General features: G+C 30.6%; 1 protein-coding gene across 1 annotated transcript in view; it reads left to right on the forward strand.

Annotated features, from left to right (window-relative positions):
• LOC129228375 (calmodulin-regulated spectrin-associated protein 1-like) overlaps nt 1-20,340 on the forward strand; it is an 80,927-nt gene that overhangs the window by 33,566 nt on the left and 27,021 nt on the right. Inside the window, 9 exon segments of the mRNA XM_054863052.1 lie at nt 625-720; nt 3,789-4,004; nt 4,738-4,823; nt 4,923-5,049; nt 7,485-7,596; nt 9,710-9,970; nt 12,432-12,552; nt 14,359-14,435; nt 17,322-17,436. Coding sequence (XP_054719027.1) covers nt 625-720; nt 3,789-4,004; nt 4,738-4,823; nt 4,923-5,049; nt 7,485-7,596; nt 9,710-9,970; nt 12,432-12,552; nt 14,359-14,435; nt 17,322-17,436 — 1,211 coding nt within the window.

The raw sequence follows: 20,340 nt of genomic DNA on the forward strand, positions 1-20,340 counted from the left end.
GATTATTATGGACTAGTGGTACCCGCACGGCTTTGCCCGTAATTGAAAATTAAAAGGTCATTTGGTTCGCCTGTATATTTACAAATAATGAATGATGAATTTCTGGCCAATTGGCTATGTTCATTCGCTCTCCCCATTCAACGTCATAATAATTTCGTAATTTACTTGTCAAATCTTATAATAATTTTGTTCCGGAAAGCGTTCTTAAAATTGAAATAGAAAAAAAACAAAACCGAATTTTCGAAAAATCGCTTCGAGGTGCACACCCTCATGCTGCAAACTAACTTTGTGCCAAGTTTCATAAAAATAGGCCGAACAGTCTGGGCGCTATGACATCCTACAGACATCCAGACAGAGAGACTTTGAGCTTTATTATTAGTAAAGATTTCTATGTCATATTATTTCAATTGGTTCATAATTAAGTCCTGTTTGACGACTTGAAATCTAGAAATCGTTACTGCTTTAATAAATATATATCATATTGATTTATGGCAGAATATTGGTATAATTATCCAGCCCTAATTGTCATTGTTAATATTTTAAAAGTAGCCAATGAAATTTTTTGAAGTTAAATTTTTGCTTATGAATTTGCAAACATTAATATTTTTGTACATTTTATTTCAGGCCAAAGAAAAAGCTTCAATTCTCTGGTTGCTATCAAAGGCTTTTAACGGTGATATTCCTAATGATTTAAGAGAGCCTTTTTATAGAGACCATGATGTAAGTTACAATTCAACTATTTATAATCTGTACATAATTATTTGCTAAGATAAACGTGGAATGGTATAAAATATTACATTTTTCATTTAATGAGTAGATTTACGTTGCTTTCTATATTTTATGATTTGTATCTTTTGCTTGCACAGTGCAATTACCTGTCATTTTCACTAACTCAACTTGGGGGACATATGTTTAAACATTTTGAAACATATACAGCCAGCTACAGGGATGAACGTGCATGTGTTAAAAAGAACTGCAAATTGGTGTTTCATTCATTTTAATGAACCACACCACATTTACAAAAAATAAATGCCCCTTCTTTTAACCGACTTTGAAAAAAAAAAAGGTGGTTATCAATTCATACTGGTATGTACTTTTTTTTTGTCATCTCACAGCATCTTACTTAGTGGACTAATTTTAATGATTCTTTTTTTTTTCATTGCCGAGGGGATAGTCTAGCTTAGATCCGATTCTTTTGCTTATCCACAGTTTTTCTCATGAAAATTAAGCTATAGTAAAGCTCTTGGTTTGCAGTCGCCAGTCACCTACTGGCGAATTCATTCAAAATGGCAACCAAAAAATCAAATCTTAGCCGCCAAAAGTGGCGACCACATATTTCTTTATTTGTAAGTGGTGCTACAACAACACATTTCCAATCCTAAGACGTTCAGGGCATCAGTCGACTCAAACTGGGCAACGTAATTCAGAGTAAGCTCCCTTCTTATTTTTTGCTCTCAAATAATGTGTGAAATTTTGGAGGAAAAGATTTGGCTTTTGAAAAAAACCAGCATGGTTTACAAAATAAAAATAAAAAAGCATTTGTTTTAAATGAAACAACCCTGTGAACAACATCATCAGACAAACTTGTTTCCTGATTCTTCTTTAAACCCTGAAAAGTATAAAATATTCTAAATTCTTTAAAAATTTTAACTATTCATGGTTAATGTGTAAAGAGAAAAAAAAGCTAGAAATTTTTTTGATTTTAAGAAAACCAGTCACAAATAGTAGGTTCTCCAATCTCTCCTAAAGAACATTTCACTTTGACTAGTTTAGTGGAATATATTCTCCCTCGCTGGTACCACAGCCAGTTGCTGGCCAAGACTGACTCTCCAAGTTTTCCCCACCTAACCCTATCCCATGCAATGGCTCTCCATCGGTTTCCTCTTACTACTTTTAAGTCCTTTTCTACCCCATCCAGCCATCTGATTGGGGGTCTCCCTCTTCGGTGTTTTCCTTCAACGTTGGAGAAGGTGACTCTTTTTGTGGGGAAGGGGTAACGCATCTTCGTACCGAAATATGTGGCCCAGCCACCTAATACGAGGTGCCTTCATAAATTCACCATACTTTTTGTAAATTTGATGGTTATAAGCTATTCTCCAATAATTGTCTTCTTTTATTGGTCCAAAATATTTTCTTAAAAATTTTTCTTTAAAAAATCAATAAAAGGTCTTTGTGGGCCCTGTAGAGAACCCAACATTCACTCCCAAGTGGAATATATTGCTGCCTTCAAAAATTGATCATCAAATGTAGGTGGCTGCTGTATATGGTTGCCTCCGAGCAATAGTAAGATATCTAATTCCAGAAATAACACGAAGATATCTTGCTGCTGCTCTAAGGCGACGATATACAGCATACTCCCGATTATCCGCAGAATTAGGTGGCACAGGTACCGCGGATAACAAAGATCGTAGATAACCAGAAAAAAGGTTTAGGGGAGGGGTAAAGATGATAAAAGAGTGTATTTTACTTAAAAAAATGATTGTATTGTACATAAAACATGATGCAGTGAACATAGTGCAGTATTAAAGTTTTTGTTAGTGTATACAATGACTTTAAAAGATCTATAACACTCGCACACATTCAAAGTCTAGCTAAAATGAAAACAGTGTACATTGAAACCTGTGTATAATGATACTGTCTATAACAATAAACCTGTCTATGTCTATAATGATAACTTGTCTATAACAATATTTTTTTAGGTCCCAACAGTATCGTTGTAGACAGGATTTACTGTATGTACAAAATGTACGTAAAACTATAAAAGAATTGCTCATTATTGCAAACAAATTACACATATAAGCAAGCAAATGGCACAAACAGATTAATTGCTACAGATTAAACTAGGTTACACCAAAAAGACGGGAGAGGAGTAGAATTTTTTCAAGACTAATCTGATCACTCGTTTATGTGCGCAAGTAGTGTAGATTTCAGTAACTACAGTAGATCTAAAAATCAGTAAGTAGTGTAGATTTCAGTAACTACGGTAGATCTAAAAATCAGTAAGTGGTGTAGATTTGAGGGAGTAATTATTGTTGTCTTAACAAATGCTGTAGACATCTGATATCATTTAGTCAATATTTAGCAGTGATTAATTGAAAATTCGTATATGAAAAAAACACTTTAAAACAATAACATTTATTTTTTAACAAAAAACATTAAAAGCAACTTAAAATAAAAATATATGAAAAGACCAGCGGTTTACTTTAACATGCTTGACCTGATCACAAACAACACCGTGCCTAAATCTAATATGGCCAAGTCAACATCTTCCCTTGCAACTAGCACATGCTCTACGTTTGCGTAAAACGGCAAAGCAGCCCAACTGGTAGAGAGTAGCAGTAATTAGTGTAGATCTGAAGCAGTAACTAGTGTAGGTCTAAAAATCAGGTTTCAACTTGTCAGATTTCGGTGGACCTTTGAAATTTGACGTCTTTGGAAAGGGAGGAGGAAGAAAGTAAAAGGGAATGTCTAAAAAAAAAGTTTTTGCACTGAAGTTAAAATGTGTGCACATCTCTATTTTTAATTAATCAGAGCCGATCCTTTTTTTTTTCTTTTTAATTGTGAAAGGTCATGGATATTCTGGAGTTTACTGTATTTCATTAAAGGTACACTTTCAGAAGATTCATTGCTTGTTTCAGATAGTGTGCATTATAATAATGCTTTTCTTTGATTAAAAAATTAAAATTTACGAATCAAATCATAACTAATAATTTTTCATGCATACATGCCTTGTTATGTCTATGGTAAAATAATTTACCAGATTCAGTAATAATATTTATTTTTTGTAGAATATCCGTAGATTAAAGCCAAAGATTGTTCACTCCCTTGCCACTGCTGAATTGTACTGCCTAGCCCTAGTCAATATTTTTTCTGATCCTAACTATCACAACCTTGATCATCAAGGAATAATTCAAGCTTTGTTGAGAGGAGGTGTGTGTTTAACGGAAACAAGAGAAGCCTCGCTTACGGAAACAATCTTGGTTCAAACTGCCCCCATAAGATTGGTAAGAGTTTTTTTGACTTTGAAGATGTTTTCTTGTTTTTAATTTAATCAGATTTCTCTTATTAATCCTCTCATTATTTGTCCATTTTAAAATTTATTAAATTTTACTTGTACATTATACAGGTTAAATTTTAGTTACAATTAATCTTAATGTAGCAACTAATCTAATGAAGTAAATGCCTTTAAAGCAAATCTCACATTTTAGATCAATTAAAACCACACAATAACTATTTTGAAAAGTTTCCAAGTATTGTTAGCTGTAACTTTAATTTTAGTACAGTATAACCCTGATTTAACAATTGTCAAGAGACTAGGAAAAGTGATTGTTAAATCAAGGATATCGTAAATCGAGGGGCATAGACATTCAATGTAATTAAATCCGGACCAGTGATATGTATCATTAAATTGAGGAAATTGTTAAATCAAACTTATACTGTATTTCAAATTTACATTTTTGATGTACATGGAATGTGCAATCATAAAAATGTGTTTATAGATTTGAGCTTGCACACAGTTTTAACAAGTCATGATTTTCATTTCAATGAAGAAAAAAAAAATTCCTTTGCCAAAGTTTGCTTAACTATATGTGTGTGTGTATATATATATATATATATATATATATATATATATATATATATATATATATATATATATATATATATATATATATATATATATAAATTTAAAAACCTATGAATAAATAATTTGAATAAAATATGTCAATCTGTTTTTAGACTGCTCACATGGCTGTAATTGATGGCATCATGTTCCTCTTTATCAAAGAAGTTTTAATTCCAGAAAAAATAGTTGATGTTGTGAGGTATAGAAATTTCAAATCTTGTTTTATTGAGAGTAGCACTTTCTGAGCTTTATTTAGTGAGAACCAATCTAACCTGTCAAATATTTCTCAATAATTTAGGAAACTTACTGTAGTTGATGTGAAAAGCGAGATGCCTAGAAATGCTGAAGAAGCAGGTATTTTATGGATAAATAAATGTTGTAAAGCACTTGAACAGGAAATTAAATCTGAATGCAGTGTGGATGAGGTATTTTTTCACTTATGATTTATTTTTTGTATTATGTTTTAATCAATTACTAAAAATGTACTAACTGTTTTCTTCTACACAATTGGGGAATCTGACTGATTTTGGGGTAAAAAAGTCCAAGTGGGGAATTTAAAATTCCAACAGTCAGAATCGATTGTTTTCCCTCCGATTCCACAGCCCTGGTTTTTTGTAGGTCAATAAGGTATATGCACCTGTTTCATATTCAAACTTGAAATACTGAACATATTGAGCATATTGACTAATGCTGAACCTTGTTTTATTAGCTGAAGAGTATTTTTTAATCTTCTCATTGATTAATAATGTTTCCTTTGTCTAGAAGCAACTTCCTTTGACCATTTGCCTGAGGATCTGTAAAAAACAAACTCGGAAGAACCAACAAAACCACTGCTGAGGGTTTCGCTTTTAATATTAATTTCACTAGTGATATTATTGCCTATTTTTATTCATTTCAAACTTTTCCTGTCAAGATAACATTAATTTCTTTTATGAAATCTTCATAATTTTTAATTTTTTTAAAGAAAAAGGTTAAAAAAGAATTAAAATTGGTTAATGTCTTCCAATCACCTGAATGCTCTAAAGTTTGCTGAAATTTAGACAAAATCACATTTTTATGATAACTTTTATCATTTCAATTTGGCAGTTTGGTAATTTAAAAGCGCAAACTCTTGTATTAAACACTTAAAAAATAATATTTAGATACTATTTAAATCCATCAACATCTATTCATGGAATGATGAGTTCTTAAATATATGTTGTAGTAAAATTATTTTAACATTTATATATATCTTCAAGAATTGTATAATTTAATTGTATTTGACACCTTTATTTTATTTTACGTGGATTAGTTTCGGTTTTATGTGGATGCGGCAATGCAACCAGGTAAAACTTTCCCCTCTTTCAAAATCCGAAGATTGCAGATTACGCATAATCAACTGCATTTCGGCGTGCTAATAATCGAGCTTGGACCACTGGAAACATTTTATGCAATTGATTCCAGAGCTTTTTCCAGAAGTAAACTTAATAAACTCACACAGATAAGAACTCACTGAAAGAAGAGCTTTTAGAAGTGACAAAGGAGGCCAAAACCAATGAGGATACCGATGTCCGTGACACACAACCAAAAACATTCACGTTGAAAATTTTGAGCCATTCCTAGACAACAGAAATTATTTTTCTGATTTGTTAGTCAAGGAAGATTCTATCATGGAAATGACGCAAGTGATCATGGATGCGTTACAGCTCTGCAAAGAATTACAGAGAAAAATTCTTAATGACTGCCAAAAGACTATCATAGCCAGCTCCTCTTTATAAACAGAACACGAAATTAATTTATGTTTTCTTTATGCATGTTGTGCATAAAAGTCTATATAAGTACACATTAAACTTATTATACAATTAGTCATCACTAGAATGAATTTTTTTGTTATCTACGGAACCAAACCCCTAATTTAACACTAGTATTAGGTTTCAATTTACGCGGCATTTCTGGGGAACATAACCCCCGCGTAAAACGAGGGTCTACTGTATTTTATTTTTAAAAAGTTCTTTTGTGCAAACCTGAATGTTGTATTTTCTCTCTCTCTCTCTCTCTCTCTCTCTCTCTTTTTTTTTTTTTTTTTTTGTTTCTCTGTATTTTAATTTTGGGTAAAATACTATTTCATGCTCCCCCCCCCCCCCCCCGCCCTTTTTTAAAAAAAAATTTGGCATTGTATTTGTTTTCAGATTTTTTGTGTAGATCACACTTACGCGAAACACTTACACACATATATTGCTGATTATTTATTTGAAGTTCTCAAGTAAAAGTGAAATGTTCGGGACATTCATTGCATTGGTTGGACAAGAAAAAGCATCGAGTTACAATTTGAGACACATAATCAACTGTAAGAGTATTTTTAATATAATAGAACAAAGAAAGTTTGCTTATGTTTTTTTTCCTTTTAATGATCAAATAAGAGTATATTGCCTCAAGGGCTGAAATTCAGACCAGGATGGCAGGGTCCATGCCGAAATTTCACAGATCCCTTCCGTAAAAATTGTCTGGATGGAGGTATATAATGCTTAGTGAGGAATCTCCCTCCCAAAAACTAACTGAAACTTTGAATTTTATTCCCTATGCCTATTTTCTTTGTAACTATACTCGCCTTAATGTTATTAGCTGTGATGTTGTCCAAAAAAAAAAGAGAGAGAAAACTGAATTTTCTAATTTTTTAACTCTTTTTATCGTATTAAGTATATTTTTCAAGTTGAATTTTTGATAAATTACTTTAAAGATCAGATTTAATAACCATTTGACTGCTGGCAGCCAAGAATTTTCATCTTCAGATGTTGAATATTTAGATGGTATTATGATTAGTGATTTTGGAACAATTTTATAATATTAGAAGTTAGTATTTTTATTCTATTTTTATTTTCAGCAGACAAAATTACCGAAAATCCCCATTTTAAAAGACATTTCAGATATTAGTGATGGATGTTGTCTTGCTGCTGTTATTAGTTATTACTGTCCTACTTACTTAAGGTGGCAAGGTAATTCTACACATATTTCTGACATTTTTAATTTTATAACTGTTTTAAATAATGCTTAATTATTACTTTCTAATGTTGAACTATATGGAAAGCTCTAAAATGTGGAGTTGTTGGAAGAAAAATAAATAAAGGCTTTAAAATTAAAACTTTTTCAAAACAATGTATCCCTACATTTCTGTATAGATCACGATTTCGAGCAGCAGTTTTTGTTCTGAGTGTAATTAGTTTTTTTTTTTTAAGTTAAAGAATGAAAATATTTTGCCATTTCACCAATTTTTGCTTCTATTTTTTTCAGTGTGTAAAATTCTTCCTCTATTTGTATAAAAAAAAAAGTCAAGTTTTTATTTGCTTAAACTAGGGTTGGGGTTTTGTAGGTAAGTTGGTTTTTAGCAGGAAAGGTGGTTTTTACTGTCTAAAACTGTCCCAAAAAGGATCTGAAAGTGTCTTAAAGTGTTCAAAAATATGCTAAAGCTGATAGGATCTAATCTAATCAACTCATATTTACTGTAGCATTAGTAATACAAAAGTTTTAGTAAACGAATATCTGATAACATTTTTCTCTGAAATGCTCATTTTGAGAAATATTTTGCGTAAAAAAATTGCCAATAACTCTATTATATAAAAACTCCCATAGGTAAGGTCCCCCAGGTAGTGTTAAGTAAAAAAATTGCAACACAACCAAAGTTATTAATTTCAGTTTCATTTATAACTCGAAGGAATGCTTCTTAAAATTGTAATATTTGGAAGCAAAAAAAGCCTTTTGTGAAAAAATGGTTTATGTATAATATTTTGCATATTGTGTTAACAAAAAATCTTTTTTAAATCATAGATTGAAAAATAATAAATTGATCATAAAATTTATTCATGTAAAATTTAAATTAGCTCAATTTTAATTTTTAACTAATATATTTTTTTAAATGCATTCTGTATCTAAAATAAACATTAAATGTATTGTAGCTTGAAAAATATCAGTATTTTCCTATTATCCACCAACTTTTAACTTCTAGATACCTCGGATCAAATACAGCCTTGGACTTTTAAGACTCGAATTTTCGGGACTCTACTTTAATTGCTATAAAAATAGAGTTCATATTTGAAGAAAAACTTTCTCTATCTGATTAATGTTTCAGTACTTAGTAGTTAATCTTCAATTTTTTGTATCTTTACTCCTTTTTCCAAGAGGTTTTGTATTGTTGCAACGGGCTCATGATTGGTTATGAGTATTTTCTGAATCAAGAGTCTTTAATTCTTTATGACTTGATATCTCAATGTATCATGGTTATTCTCATCACTTATTTCAATTTAAGGTAGTTTAATTATACCCTTCTTAACATTTAAAAAATCTTGCCTGGGCAAATTTTTCTGTTAATGCTCTATTTTAATGTCACACATCAAATATTTTCTTTCCTCCCAAAAAAACTTTTGTAACGTATGAAATGATTAGATCATTTTTTAAGAACTTTTTCTGAAATATTACATTGCAAGTTGTAATTTCACACGTTGAAATATTGATAGATTATAACATTCATCACACTTGATTCTAGTATACAAAAATCTTGTCTGGTGCCAATATTTCTGTTACTGCTTTATTTTATTGTCAGACATTAAATCTTTTCTTGCAATGTCATACGTTAAATATTTCCTTTCCCAAACAAAAAGTTGTAATATTTTAAATGATTATAATATTTTTAAAGCTTATTTTGTATAAAACATCGCAAGTTGAAATATTTGATCTTTTTCCCTTCTCTTTATGTACTGTGTAAATGTTGACATTCACCAGTTCAGTTTTTCAATGCAACATATACACATTTATGTACGTTTCTAAGAAAAAAAAACTCCACCTAACTTTTTTATATGCAGCTATAAATTCTAATATTGACTCTTTTGTCCTAAGTGGTTTTTGGCCTCCCTAGTAAAACTTAAAAAAAAAAGAAAGAAAAACCTGTGAATGCTTTAAAGTTTTTTTTTTTAGGTAAAACTAAACTTAAACTATTTTGTTTATTTTTCATTTTCCCCCTTAAACAGTACCTATTTTAATAATAAGTTCTATATTTTTATAACAAAGTTGTTTCATATTATCAAACAATTTTTAAACTTTTGTTTTCCTTTTTAGATATATGTTGGAATGATCCAATGAGTTTAGGAGACAGTATTTATAATTTACAGCTAATAAAAAAGTTTTGTTCTGAGGTATTGCCAAAAGAAATCATTTTTTTAACGTTAGAAGACCTTCTTTATCTTCATTCTTCTATAAAGGAAAATGTTTTAGCCCTCATCTCAGATTTGTTATATATGTTCTGCATCTTCAGAGCGAGCTGTGTTACGCTAAAAAAGAAAGCAGCTGTAAAAGAACCTAGTCATCTTCCCTTAGAAAGTAAGTTTCTTAGTTTAATGAATTAAATAAGCTATCAATGTTTAAAAGAAAAATGTTAATAAAGCAAACTTTTTGATTTTCGAAGTATAAATTCCAAAACCTCAAAAAGTAGTATTAGTATAGTGTTGGTAATAACAATTATTATTTTATGATGCAATATTTTTAGCTCTGAGAAGAATTTTTATTAATTTATTCTTGATTAATTTCACAAAAATTGTTTCACATGAATTAAAAGCAGTTCTTACTGATCGGAAATTTAAGAAACATATTTAATGTTATTCAAATGGTCTTTTGTTAAAATTCTGTACTTTGAAAATATTTAACATTATGTATCATTATATCAAGAATGTTGCAACGCAACTTTGTTGCTCATATGATGTAGATTCACTTGTTAGTACAGGTTAGGGCTGGGTGATGTAGGAGTTTCTACTTCGTGATACATCGCCAACATTACATCGCGATGTAGCAATGCATCACGGTACGATGTAAGGTTTTATTTTTATTTTTAATTAAACTTGTTTAAGTTTTACAAAATATATACAAAGTATAAAATATATTTACATATATAATCTAGGATAAATTTTGCATAAAATGGATTTGCAGTTTATATTTGTCTTCCAAATTTTTTTTATGCCACAAAAATAGAACTGAGTTGTTTCTGAAAATTATATATAAATTTCATATTAACATAAAACATTTATAAAGTTTTTTGGGGGGAAGGGGGTCGGTGGCACTATGAGTTAACATCATCCCATGACCCGTGTTACATCTGTGCTAGGAACTCCAGTTCTTGTAACATCAAAATACATGTTGCATTTTGTGTTGCTACTTTGCTTTTTTGTGGCAAGTGACTATATTATAAATTTATTCATCAGCATATCTTTCATCTATAACAAAGAGCACATGTGCAATTCTTACATGTTTTGAGAAAAATGAAGGTCTAACTCTTCTTACCTTCATTGTTACACCAGATTGGATTAGCACACTGCTAATTAAAATTAGAGATTAAAATTGCAGCAACCCTGGACCGGTGTCTGTACATCGGAGTGGTATTCATGCATCAGTGTAGAGAAGAATTCTAAACCGTTTAACGATGCAGGAGGCACACTGGTTTTTGGTGATGCATCGCCCAGTCCTAGTACAGATATATCTACCCAGCATTACACTATTCAAAAAGTTACTTTAATCTATTCTAAACCTGTGATTTTCTCTTGGCTATTTCGTAGAATCTTTCTGAACTATAAATGATCATCACTTATTTATTTTCCTTATAAAGTTAATTTAAATACTTTTTTGCTTGCATCTCTTTTTTTTCTTGTATGCGTGTAGGTTTAAATTTTTAACAGATTTAATGTTAGTTCAGCAACTAATGTTGTTAGTTCAGCAACTGAATTCAAACCTGTAAAATCAAGCATTTCAAGTTTGTCTTTTTTTTTTTTTGGTTCTTAAATAGAAATTTTCATTTTGTACTTTGAGTTTTCCTGAAGAATAAAGCTTTCTGTCAGCTATTATAAAGTCTTTGATCTGTAACTAAGGATGCATAAGATTTATCATTTTTAGTGAAGAGCACTACATTTTTTTTCTATAAAAAGTTAAAATTTTGCAACAAATTTATTATTTCTTAATCTTGTTTTTTTTTTTTTCTTTTTTTTTTTCAAATTTTTAATTTGATGTATTGCTTCTTCATTAAAGTTGTAAAAACATCTTTTTGGTTAGTTTTCCAATTCCTTTCCATCTTTTTCTGCTATAAAAATTATTTTGTATGATGTTTTCTTAAACAGTCATATTTTTTCTGCATTATGACAACATCCACACCATGGTGTTTAGATTAATAAGTAAAAATAAGAAATTGAAAAATATGCATTGCTTTGAGAGATGTTCAAATCTATTAATCCTACCCCACTTGATTGAGGGAGGTGTGTATTGTTTTGTAGATCATTTATTTATAACTTAATGGCAGAAGTGTGTGGGTTTACTTCAGGGAAAAAATTAGTTTTCTGTTCTAAAAGTTGCAAAACAAATTATTTTATTAATTAAAAAACTGAAAAATTTGTTTCGATTTTTTTGTAAAACTAGACACTAAATCATAAAATTATTTAAAAGATAAGACTTACACAAATGCAGATTTACTTGTATACAGAGTTTCACTTATGGATGTTTATGTAAAGAATGCATGCATATCTTTTGCTTGTAGAATTTATAAAATGGTAATTTCGACTATTGAAGCTACAAACTCATTTCAACACATGAAAATGATTAAATTTGTGGATGAAGAGCATAGTTTTATACAGAGTAACTAATATTTTCCAAACACTAACCAGGAGTCCAGTATACAAATGTTCCAAAAAATTTTTTGTGCCATTATGTCTTTATTTTTTCCTGTTTGTTAGACTTTTGAATTAATAAAATTTTCTAGAAAATTAATTAAAAAAAAAAACTTTCCTTTTACCTTCCTTTTCAGATTCAAAGTCCCTAAGCAACTTCCCAAGTCATAAAAGTCAAGTACTCTGTAGTCCTATACCAAATTTAAGAGCCGATTCCTATGGTGGGTCCACTTCAAGTTTGCCTGATATTAGATCTAGGTGAGATACAATCCCAGCCTTAATATTTTTGAATGAACAATTGATGCATTGATTTCATTGCATCCCATTGTTTGCAAATAATTTTTAAGCTTGTACATGTTTTAATGAGCTTGTACATATTTCTGTTTGAGTGATTTTTTTCAAAAGTAAGTTATGTAACATTTGTTATGCCTACAATTTTTATGACCTATATGAGTGTCCCAAACAAAAAGTCACAAACAGTCTCGAGTTATATTATGACCAGGGTTCAACAACTCCTGAGTCCCAATAAGAAGATACTTTGGCAACAAACTCTTTCAGAACAACCATCTTCCAGAATCCAGATTACTCTTTTTCTATAAACCCTGAGAAAGGATTTGTCTGGCAAACAAAAATTTCCCCTGGCTTTTAAGATTTCACAATTTTTATTGGTCACATATTATGACTCACTATTGAGTTAATAAACACAGAAGCTAAAGATTGTTTTTCTTCCAAAGATCCCCTGAAAAAAAAATCTTGTTGACTGTCATTAAGAAATAGGGATGTATTCATGTTTTCTGTATTTGAAAGAAACAAATTCATCAATATCTATAATATTTCTATTATTTTATTCTTCATATTTTTTCTGTGTCTATTGAGTTGAAAATTTTGATTTATTTGCACCAACTTGCTTTTTTCTGGGAATGTTAATTTAGATCATTTGTAGTTTCTGGAATTTTCTGTAACCTGTACAGTGCTATGTATTGTATATCCCGCATGTAATAATTATATACATTTATTTTTACAATTACCATATTGTGTTACATTACCAATTTTGTATATGTAAATCCAAACAATGTTGAAGAAATATGTTGGTTATTATTACAGTCGAACTCGCTTATAACGCGCACGAAGGGACTGCGATATTTTCTCCTTTTACCAGAAAAAAAACACAAAAACTTATACCTTCTTGCTTTGTGATTTTTATATTTCTATGCACTACCAAAGAAGTTGGTTATTTGATTTGAACTGTTTTATTGCCTCTTTCTTGTTATTGTTTTTGTGGAATGTGGGGTCAAAAAAAAAAAAAAATGTCATTTGCATCCATGACTTCAAAGTAGTTTGCACTTTTTCTGCACTTTAGGAGTCCAATATGTCGAGCGCTATTTAACTTCAAATTCTTCACATTTGTCAATATGGTTGTTGCTTTCATTTTTTTCCTCTCTTGACTTTTAGCTACAATATCCTCCAGAGTGTAGCTCCGAAATTATAATAACATTCTCTTCAACAAATGTATATTACCGCTCTACTCCACGAACTTCAAAAAAAAAAAAAAAGGTTGTATCATCACTTGTTCTCATCATTTATGTCTTATCTCTAACTTTCGATTGAGTTCTAAATGTTAATGGATTTTTTTCCAAAAATAGAATGATCTTTTCTGAGGAGGAAATCAACAAACATTTCATGAATTACAAAATTATTGCTCGCTTTAAGCAGGGTTTGCCCATTAAATGCGAGTTTTGTTTCCATAGATTTAATATTGTACCAACCAAATCTTTTTGATTTCTTCACTAAATCCGAGTTCTCGTTAAAAGAATGCTTGCTATAAGCAAGTTTGACTGCATTAGTCTTTTTTTTTTTTTTTTTTTTGTCCGAACTCTTTGTAATGTATTTCTTCTAGCCTGCTGATTGCTTGCTTTCTCTGAAAATACTTTAAAAGCAGACTAAATACAGAACATTTTAGTACATCAAACAGACTGAACTAATCCTTTAATTAAATTTGAAGCTGATTTGTTTACAATTTTGACCCTTATTTTGTGTCTGATTTTTGTTTACTCTTAATTTTAGCAATAAAGGAAGGACATATAGTAGCAAAGAAAGGTTAAATGAAAGAACACTAGCAAGGAAATCAAACTTATCCAATGGTAAGTTTATTTTAAAATAATATTTACAATTTTTAGTGGATTCTTAAAATTAATAGTTAATTAGTAAACCAGTCTTTCTATAGTGTTAAATAATTTAGAACAATTTAAAAACTTAATTCCTTTCTATGCTAGCACTACATTGTATCATGCAAAAAATCAATTTGGAAGTATTTTATCCGCAAATTAGTTGACAGGAATTCTTTTTAGATCGACCAACAGCTGAATCTTCGCATAAAAAAGTGCAAATTATCTCAACATTTTGAACTTTATGTTTTTAACAGATGTTTTTTAATGTGATATTTTATTACAAAAGGAAAATTATTTTATTATTTTTTTGGGTTGGAGGGGGGGGGGGGGCTTGCATTCCGCATTGCAATTTCTTCCTCCAAAAACTGATGACAACCCTTGGCCCACTAATTACCCAACTCATTAAATACTTATAGGACATTAAAACATCAGTATTTTGCATTCATTACTCTTTACCTATTTTCTTAAATTGTTATGCATATAACAAATAAAAATATTTTTTTGTAGATGAGGTAATAGCATTAACCTAAAAGCTTACGGATGCTTATTTCTAAAAGGTGGCAAGTTATAACAAATTATGGAAAGTTGTGGGTTTCGACCATGCTCGAAAGGATGTCATGAAAAATCAAGATTTTTATTAAAAAATGCTCAAAAGTCATGGAAACTGACAATTGGTCATGGGATTTTGATTCTAGTACATATGTACCTAATTATAGCAATTAGACATAAAATTTGCGCATTTTTTTCTCATTTTCATGCTTTTAATCCAAAGCTCCTTCTTTTAACTCATTTCTATATTCGATTGTATCAGCTTCTATGAGACTTGCTCGTTTTGTTTAATATGCAAGTCTACCGTGAAGACGATAATAATTTTGTGTTGAGCAATACTTTAACTCATGTATTTTATGTGGTGTAGTGAAACTTGCACACTTGTCATTTTGCATTGCCCACTTGAACATTTCAATCCTTATGTCTCTGAGTCAAGTCAAGCTACTACCACTCATAAAAATTATCATTAATTTTTATCTTAATAGTGTTTATCTTAAAATTACGATGGTTTTGGAAAATAAAATAGGTCTAAATGAAAGCAAAAACATTTTGGATGGCAATGGGATGTGAAAATCATTATGTTGCATTAATTATAGTCATATGTATAATAGCAAATGATCAAGTAATGCTCCTGATGTCATCAACAATGAAACTCTCTCCAGGGCATGATCATTTGATAATATTTTTTGGTAATGTTTGACATGCAGGGAAAAGCTTTATTTTGATGAGGCGGAACTGGATAAGGTATCTTAAATGTTTTACTGGTAAGACTGCCATTTTAGGAGAATGAAGAAACAAAAAAGGAGTCAACAATGAGCGCTATCTACTGGAGTTAAGGGTTCATCCAGTGGAGTTGGGGTTAAAATTTCAACTATCAAAATATCACCAACAGGCAATTGCTTGTTCAAATGTAGAAGGAATTGTCACTCGTCATTTCTTGACGGGCAATTTTCTAGTTTTTTAGCTATAATAGTAGCTCAGCATGTAACATTTTGTTTTAATTCGAATTTTCAGAAGCATGTGCAACGATTAGTTCAAAAGGTTGCAATTTTATTTTCTTAAAACATTGACCTTGACAATTCTTGTGAAAAATGCATGTTTTCTCTGAAAACATTTTATCCTGTAAGCTAGAGAAAGTACAGTCAAACTCCCTTATAACCGGCCCGTATTTAGCTAGGAAACCAAAAAGATTTGGTTGGGACAATCTGCACTAAGTCTATAGGAGCATAACTTGCTTAAATGAGCAAACCTCGCTTAAAATGAGCAATAGTTTTGTGATTTATAATATTTCTGTTGACTTTCAGCCAAGCTTTTTTTTTTTTTGCTTGGTACATTCCTTTGAAATTCCAAAGTCTATTGAAAGTTCGTGATAAATAAAAAATTATGGGAGCAAATAGTGATGGGCTTCATTTAATTTGTGGAGCAGAGAAGTATCAAAAAGGTAAAGTTACATAAAAGTTGACACCAATGTTATTGCTTCCCAAGATATACTTCCAGGAATATTGTAACTCAAATTTGAGCTAATGCAGATGATGGAAGCAACAATAATAACAGCAACTTAATGTGAAGAATTTGAAGCTGATCAGTCCTCTTAATAGTCGATGGCTTTTGATATCCCGAGAAACTTCAATCTGTTTCCAAGCCAAGTGTGCAAATGATGAGGTTTTTCAACCATGATTATTCCTCAAAAATAATAACGCAAGAAAGAAGCAATAAGACAGTTCAAAGCAAATTAACCAGCTTCTTTGGCACTGTGCAGAAATCAAAATGCACAGCAAGTAGAAATGAATTTTATGATTTTTCTTTTCTCACACTCCTTTGTTACGAGCAGTTGGTTATAACGAGCAAATGTCAAAATTCCTTGGAGCTTGTTATGAGCTAATTCGACTGTATATGATTCTCAACATCTCTTGCAACTGTTTCTAATTCCATCTTCAAAGCATCATAATTTTTACTTATAACATTTTATTTCAGCCATAATTATAATCTCTTTTTTCTTCATTCCAATTCATTTTTTAAATCTATTTTTATTTATATCTTTTTAATGAAAATTTATATTTATATGCTCATGCAAGTATGCTTTTATTTTAATATTTTGTGTATGATAGTATTACATAACTAGCTATATTTTGATTTTCAAAGTGAGCAATTTCTTTTTGTAATATTACTTTTACCTGACCTGGAGCTCATATAAAACTAAGTTATCTTTCTAATAAGGAAGTTAATGTGGTGTGTAAGTGTACATTATTTATGTGAAGTGTTGTGACAAAGCTAAATTGTAATACTAATATATAGGTCTTTCTTTTTCAGAAGATTTGGGACCTAATCAACTACAAAGGACAAATTCAGCTAAATTGGTTAATGGGTGGAAAAGTCCAAACTTACCTTTTGTAGATTCTGGAGAGTCGATATCTGCAAGCCCTAGGTATTTATCAAATTTTTCTGTGTACATATTTAGAATTTTAAACTTGGAATCATTATCTGAATTTGAAAGTCTTATTTCTTAGCCTAGTAGTTGATAAGCAAATTGGGGCCAATTACTGATTAATTGGCTGTTAATAGTGGGTTGATTAATCGGCAGAGCCTATTAGTGACCATAATGATTTTTTTTCACTACTAATTTAACCATCATGTTTTTCTCTTATAATTTGAACTTTACAAATAGTTTATAGTTTATTTCTGAGAGATGGTTTATGTTTCTCCACTTTCCTAATTTTCCCAAAAAAATTTCAAAATTTCATCCAATTTCTTTGAGTCAATTTTCATATCATTGTTAATAAAATTACATTATGTCAACTAGACACAAAAATTTTAAAATATTAGGAAGTTGCCTATGGTCAGCAGGTTAATTTATGAGCACTTTAAATTTATTTTTTAACTATTTGGTGCCATTTAATTCAAACCTTTTATTTGTTATAAGAATTATAAGATTATCTAGAAGTACTATGCTAAAGAAGAAAAGTAGTGATGTATGAAAAATGTTGTTTCATTATATACATGTGTATTGTGTATATTTATTCAAAACAGAAAAAAAAAATTGAGAAGGACATTATTTCAACCATTAGTTTGAAATAATAATAATAATAAAGAATGTTTGTATTTTTTCTTGACTGGAATGATATCTAATAATAACTAATGTTTTGTTTAATAAAAAAGCAATAGTTTATAGAGTAAGTTGTAAAATTTATGATGGGATCATGTGTATAGCTGTAAGGAACAAAATAACTGAGGAAAAATGTGTTATCAAAAGCTGCTTTGAGTATCCTAACAAAAACTTAAGAGATGATCCTTTAATATGTCATTCCGTTTTGCGCACTTTCTAAGCTATTTGTTTTGTTTTAACTTTGCACACATTCATACTACATGTTATAGTAATGCTTGCAGAAAATTACTTATTTATTGTTAACAAATGTATTCACCACAGTTTCTTGTTGAAGGTATGCTTAAAGAAATTATTTTGGGAAATATTTTTTTTTTACCGATTAATCACCGCATCCCTGCTAGTTTGCCCCCTTGAAACCCCCTCTCCACCCCCAATATGTTAATATGTTTCGTAAGTGGATAAAGCCAAATGAACTCTCACTGAACTTCTGTATAAATGTAAAAAGCCTCCTTAAAATTATGTGAAATAGGCATTGTTGATGAAACTCTATATTCTGTTGTTTTTTTTTGTTTTTTTCATACTGCACTGCTGAACATAAAAAGTTTTGACTGATTAAGATACGGAAATCAACAACTGTTTCTTCCTTTTAGCTAATGATGCTTTGACTAGGACCAGCTTTGCTGGCCGAAAGCCTGTGGCTGCTCATCACTTTTGTGTTTGTTTTATTCAAAACCATCCATTTCATGTTGTATGAATAGATAGATTCAGTAGTGATGTCACATTTTATTAATACTTTTCATATGTTGAATCATTATACATTTTATTTAATCCAGTAGTTTCTGTACCTCAGATCCAGAAGGACGTAAGTCACATTATGGTAATTTTACAGGAGAGAGGAATAACTTTTCTGGCGCATGCAAAGGAAGGGAAGCTCCCTTTTTTTACCCCAGTAAAAAATTGGAAAAGAATATTTTTTTAAAAAAACTAGGGGACTCCCCACTCTGCTCGCTGGAGCTCACCAACCCTCGAAGATTGCTTCTCAATCTTATTTGATTCAAAAAGATTTAAATCGTCAATTAGAAAGAATTAGATTAAAAATGTGTTATGAGTTCCGTTTGGAACAAAAAGCACCCCTTTCACGGATTTTAAACTAACTTGTACTAACTTGCAGAGCTTTAGGTGTTTAGGGGCTCCTGAGCATTGTAAAACGGCAGTTTGTACGTTTGAAAAGTCGCTTTCAAATTCGTGGTCTCTAGTAGAGATGAGTTCGGGCTCATTTTTGAGAGCTGAGCTCGCCCGAGCCCTAAAACTTGTAAATGAGCCCGCCTGAGCACGGGTGATATTGTCTCAGATCGAAATCCGAGCCTGTAGGAAACTAACTTTCTTGTATCAAAAACCGAGCCTCTACAGTCTGGCATGATCTCTCTGGTAAGGAAAAATGTTATTTCAAATGTTCTTCATTAACAGAAGTTTCTAAATTTTCTCAAAATGCTCCACTTCAAATGCAGTACTGTGTGACATATTGTAATAGTAATTGCAAAAAACAAAAATATTATAAATAAGTGTTAATTTATTTTCTGGTGTTTTTTTGTTAAATTTTCACATTGAACTGATTTAAATGTTCCTTTCTTTTTCTCACAGTAAGAAAATGTTTGTTTGGAGATTGACAATTGAATATCTTAGCTTGAGTCCAAGCCCAAATCCTGTTTTCAGTTTTGGGCTTGGATTCCCTTCTTCGAGCTCGCACTCTAGTCTCTACTAATATCTTTGCTCTTTAGGTAAGGACTTGAATTGGGTTGAGCCTAGGATTTTCTGTTAAAACAGAAACCCTTATGTATGTTGTTCTATTTAATTGAGAAAGTTCGAACAAGCTTTATTTGGCACAGAAAAATAATCTCTTTTGAACGACATACAATGTTAAGGGGTGTGGGAAATCTTTCATCTTGTTAATAGGTTATTTACGTGACATTTTAGCATAAAAAAATAATTACAATGAAGCACCGTTTATACGTTTCTCTTTTATACGTTTTTGAAATTCATCCCTACTAAGTGTAATACACATTAACCTATACCTATTATACGTTTTTTCGTTTGTACGCTTTTTTCATAGTCTCTTCAAAAACGAATAAACGGTGCTTCACTATATAAAAAAACTAATTCAAAATCAAAAATAAAAAAGCCCAGATGCAAACCCCCGAGACTTGAAGTAGTTTCATGCTAAATTTG

Source organism: Uloborus diversus, chromosome 8 (genome assembly GCF_026930045.1).
Source record: "Uloborus diversus isolate 005 chromosome 8, Udiv.v.3.1, whole genome shotgun sequence".
In the NCBI taxonomy this organism is placed as follows: domain Eukaryota; kingdom Metazoa; phylum Arthropoda; class Arachnida; order Araneae; family Uloboridae; genus Uloborus; species Uloborus diversus.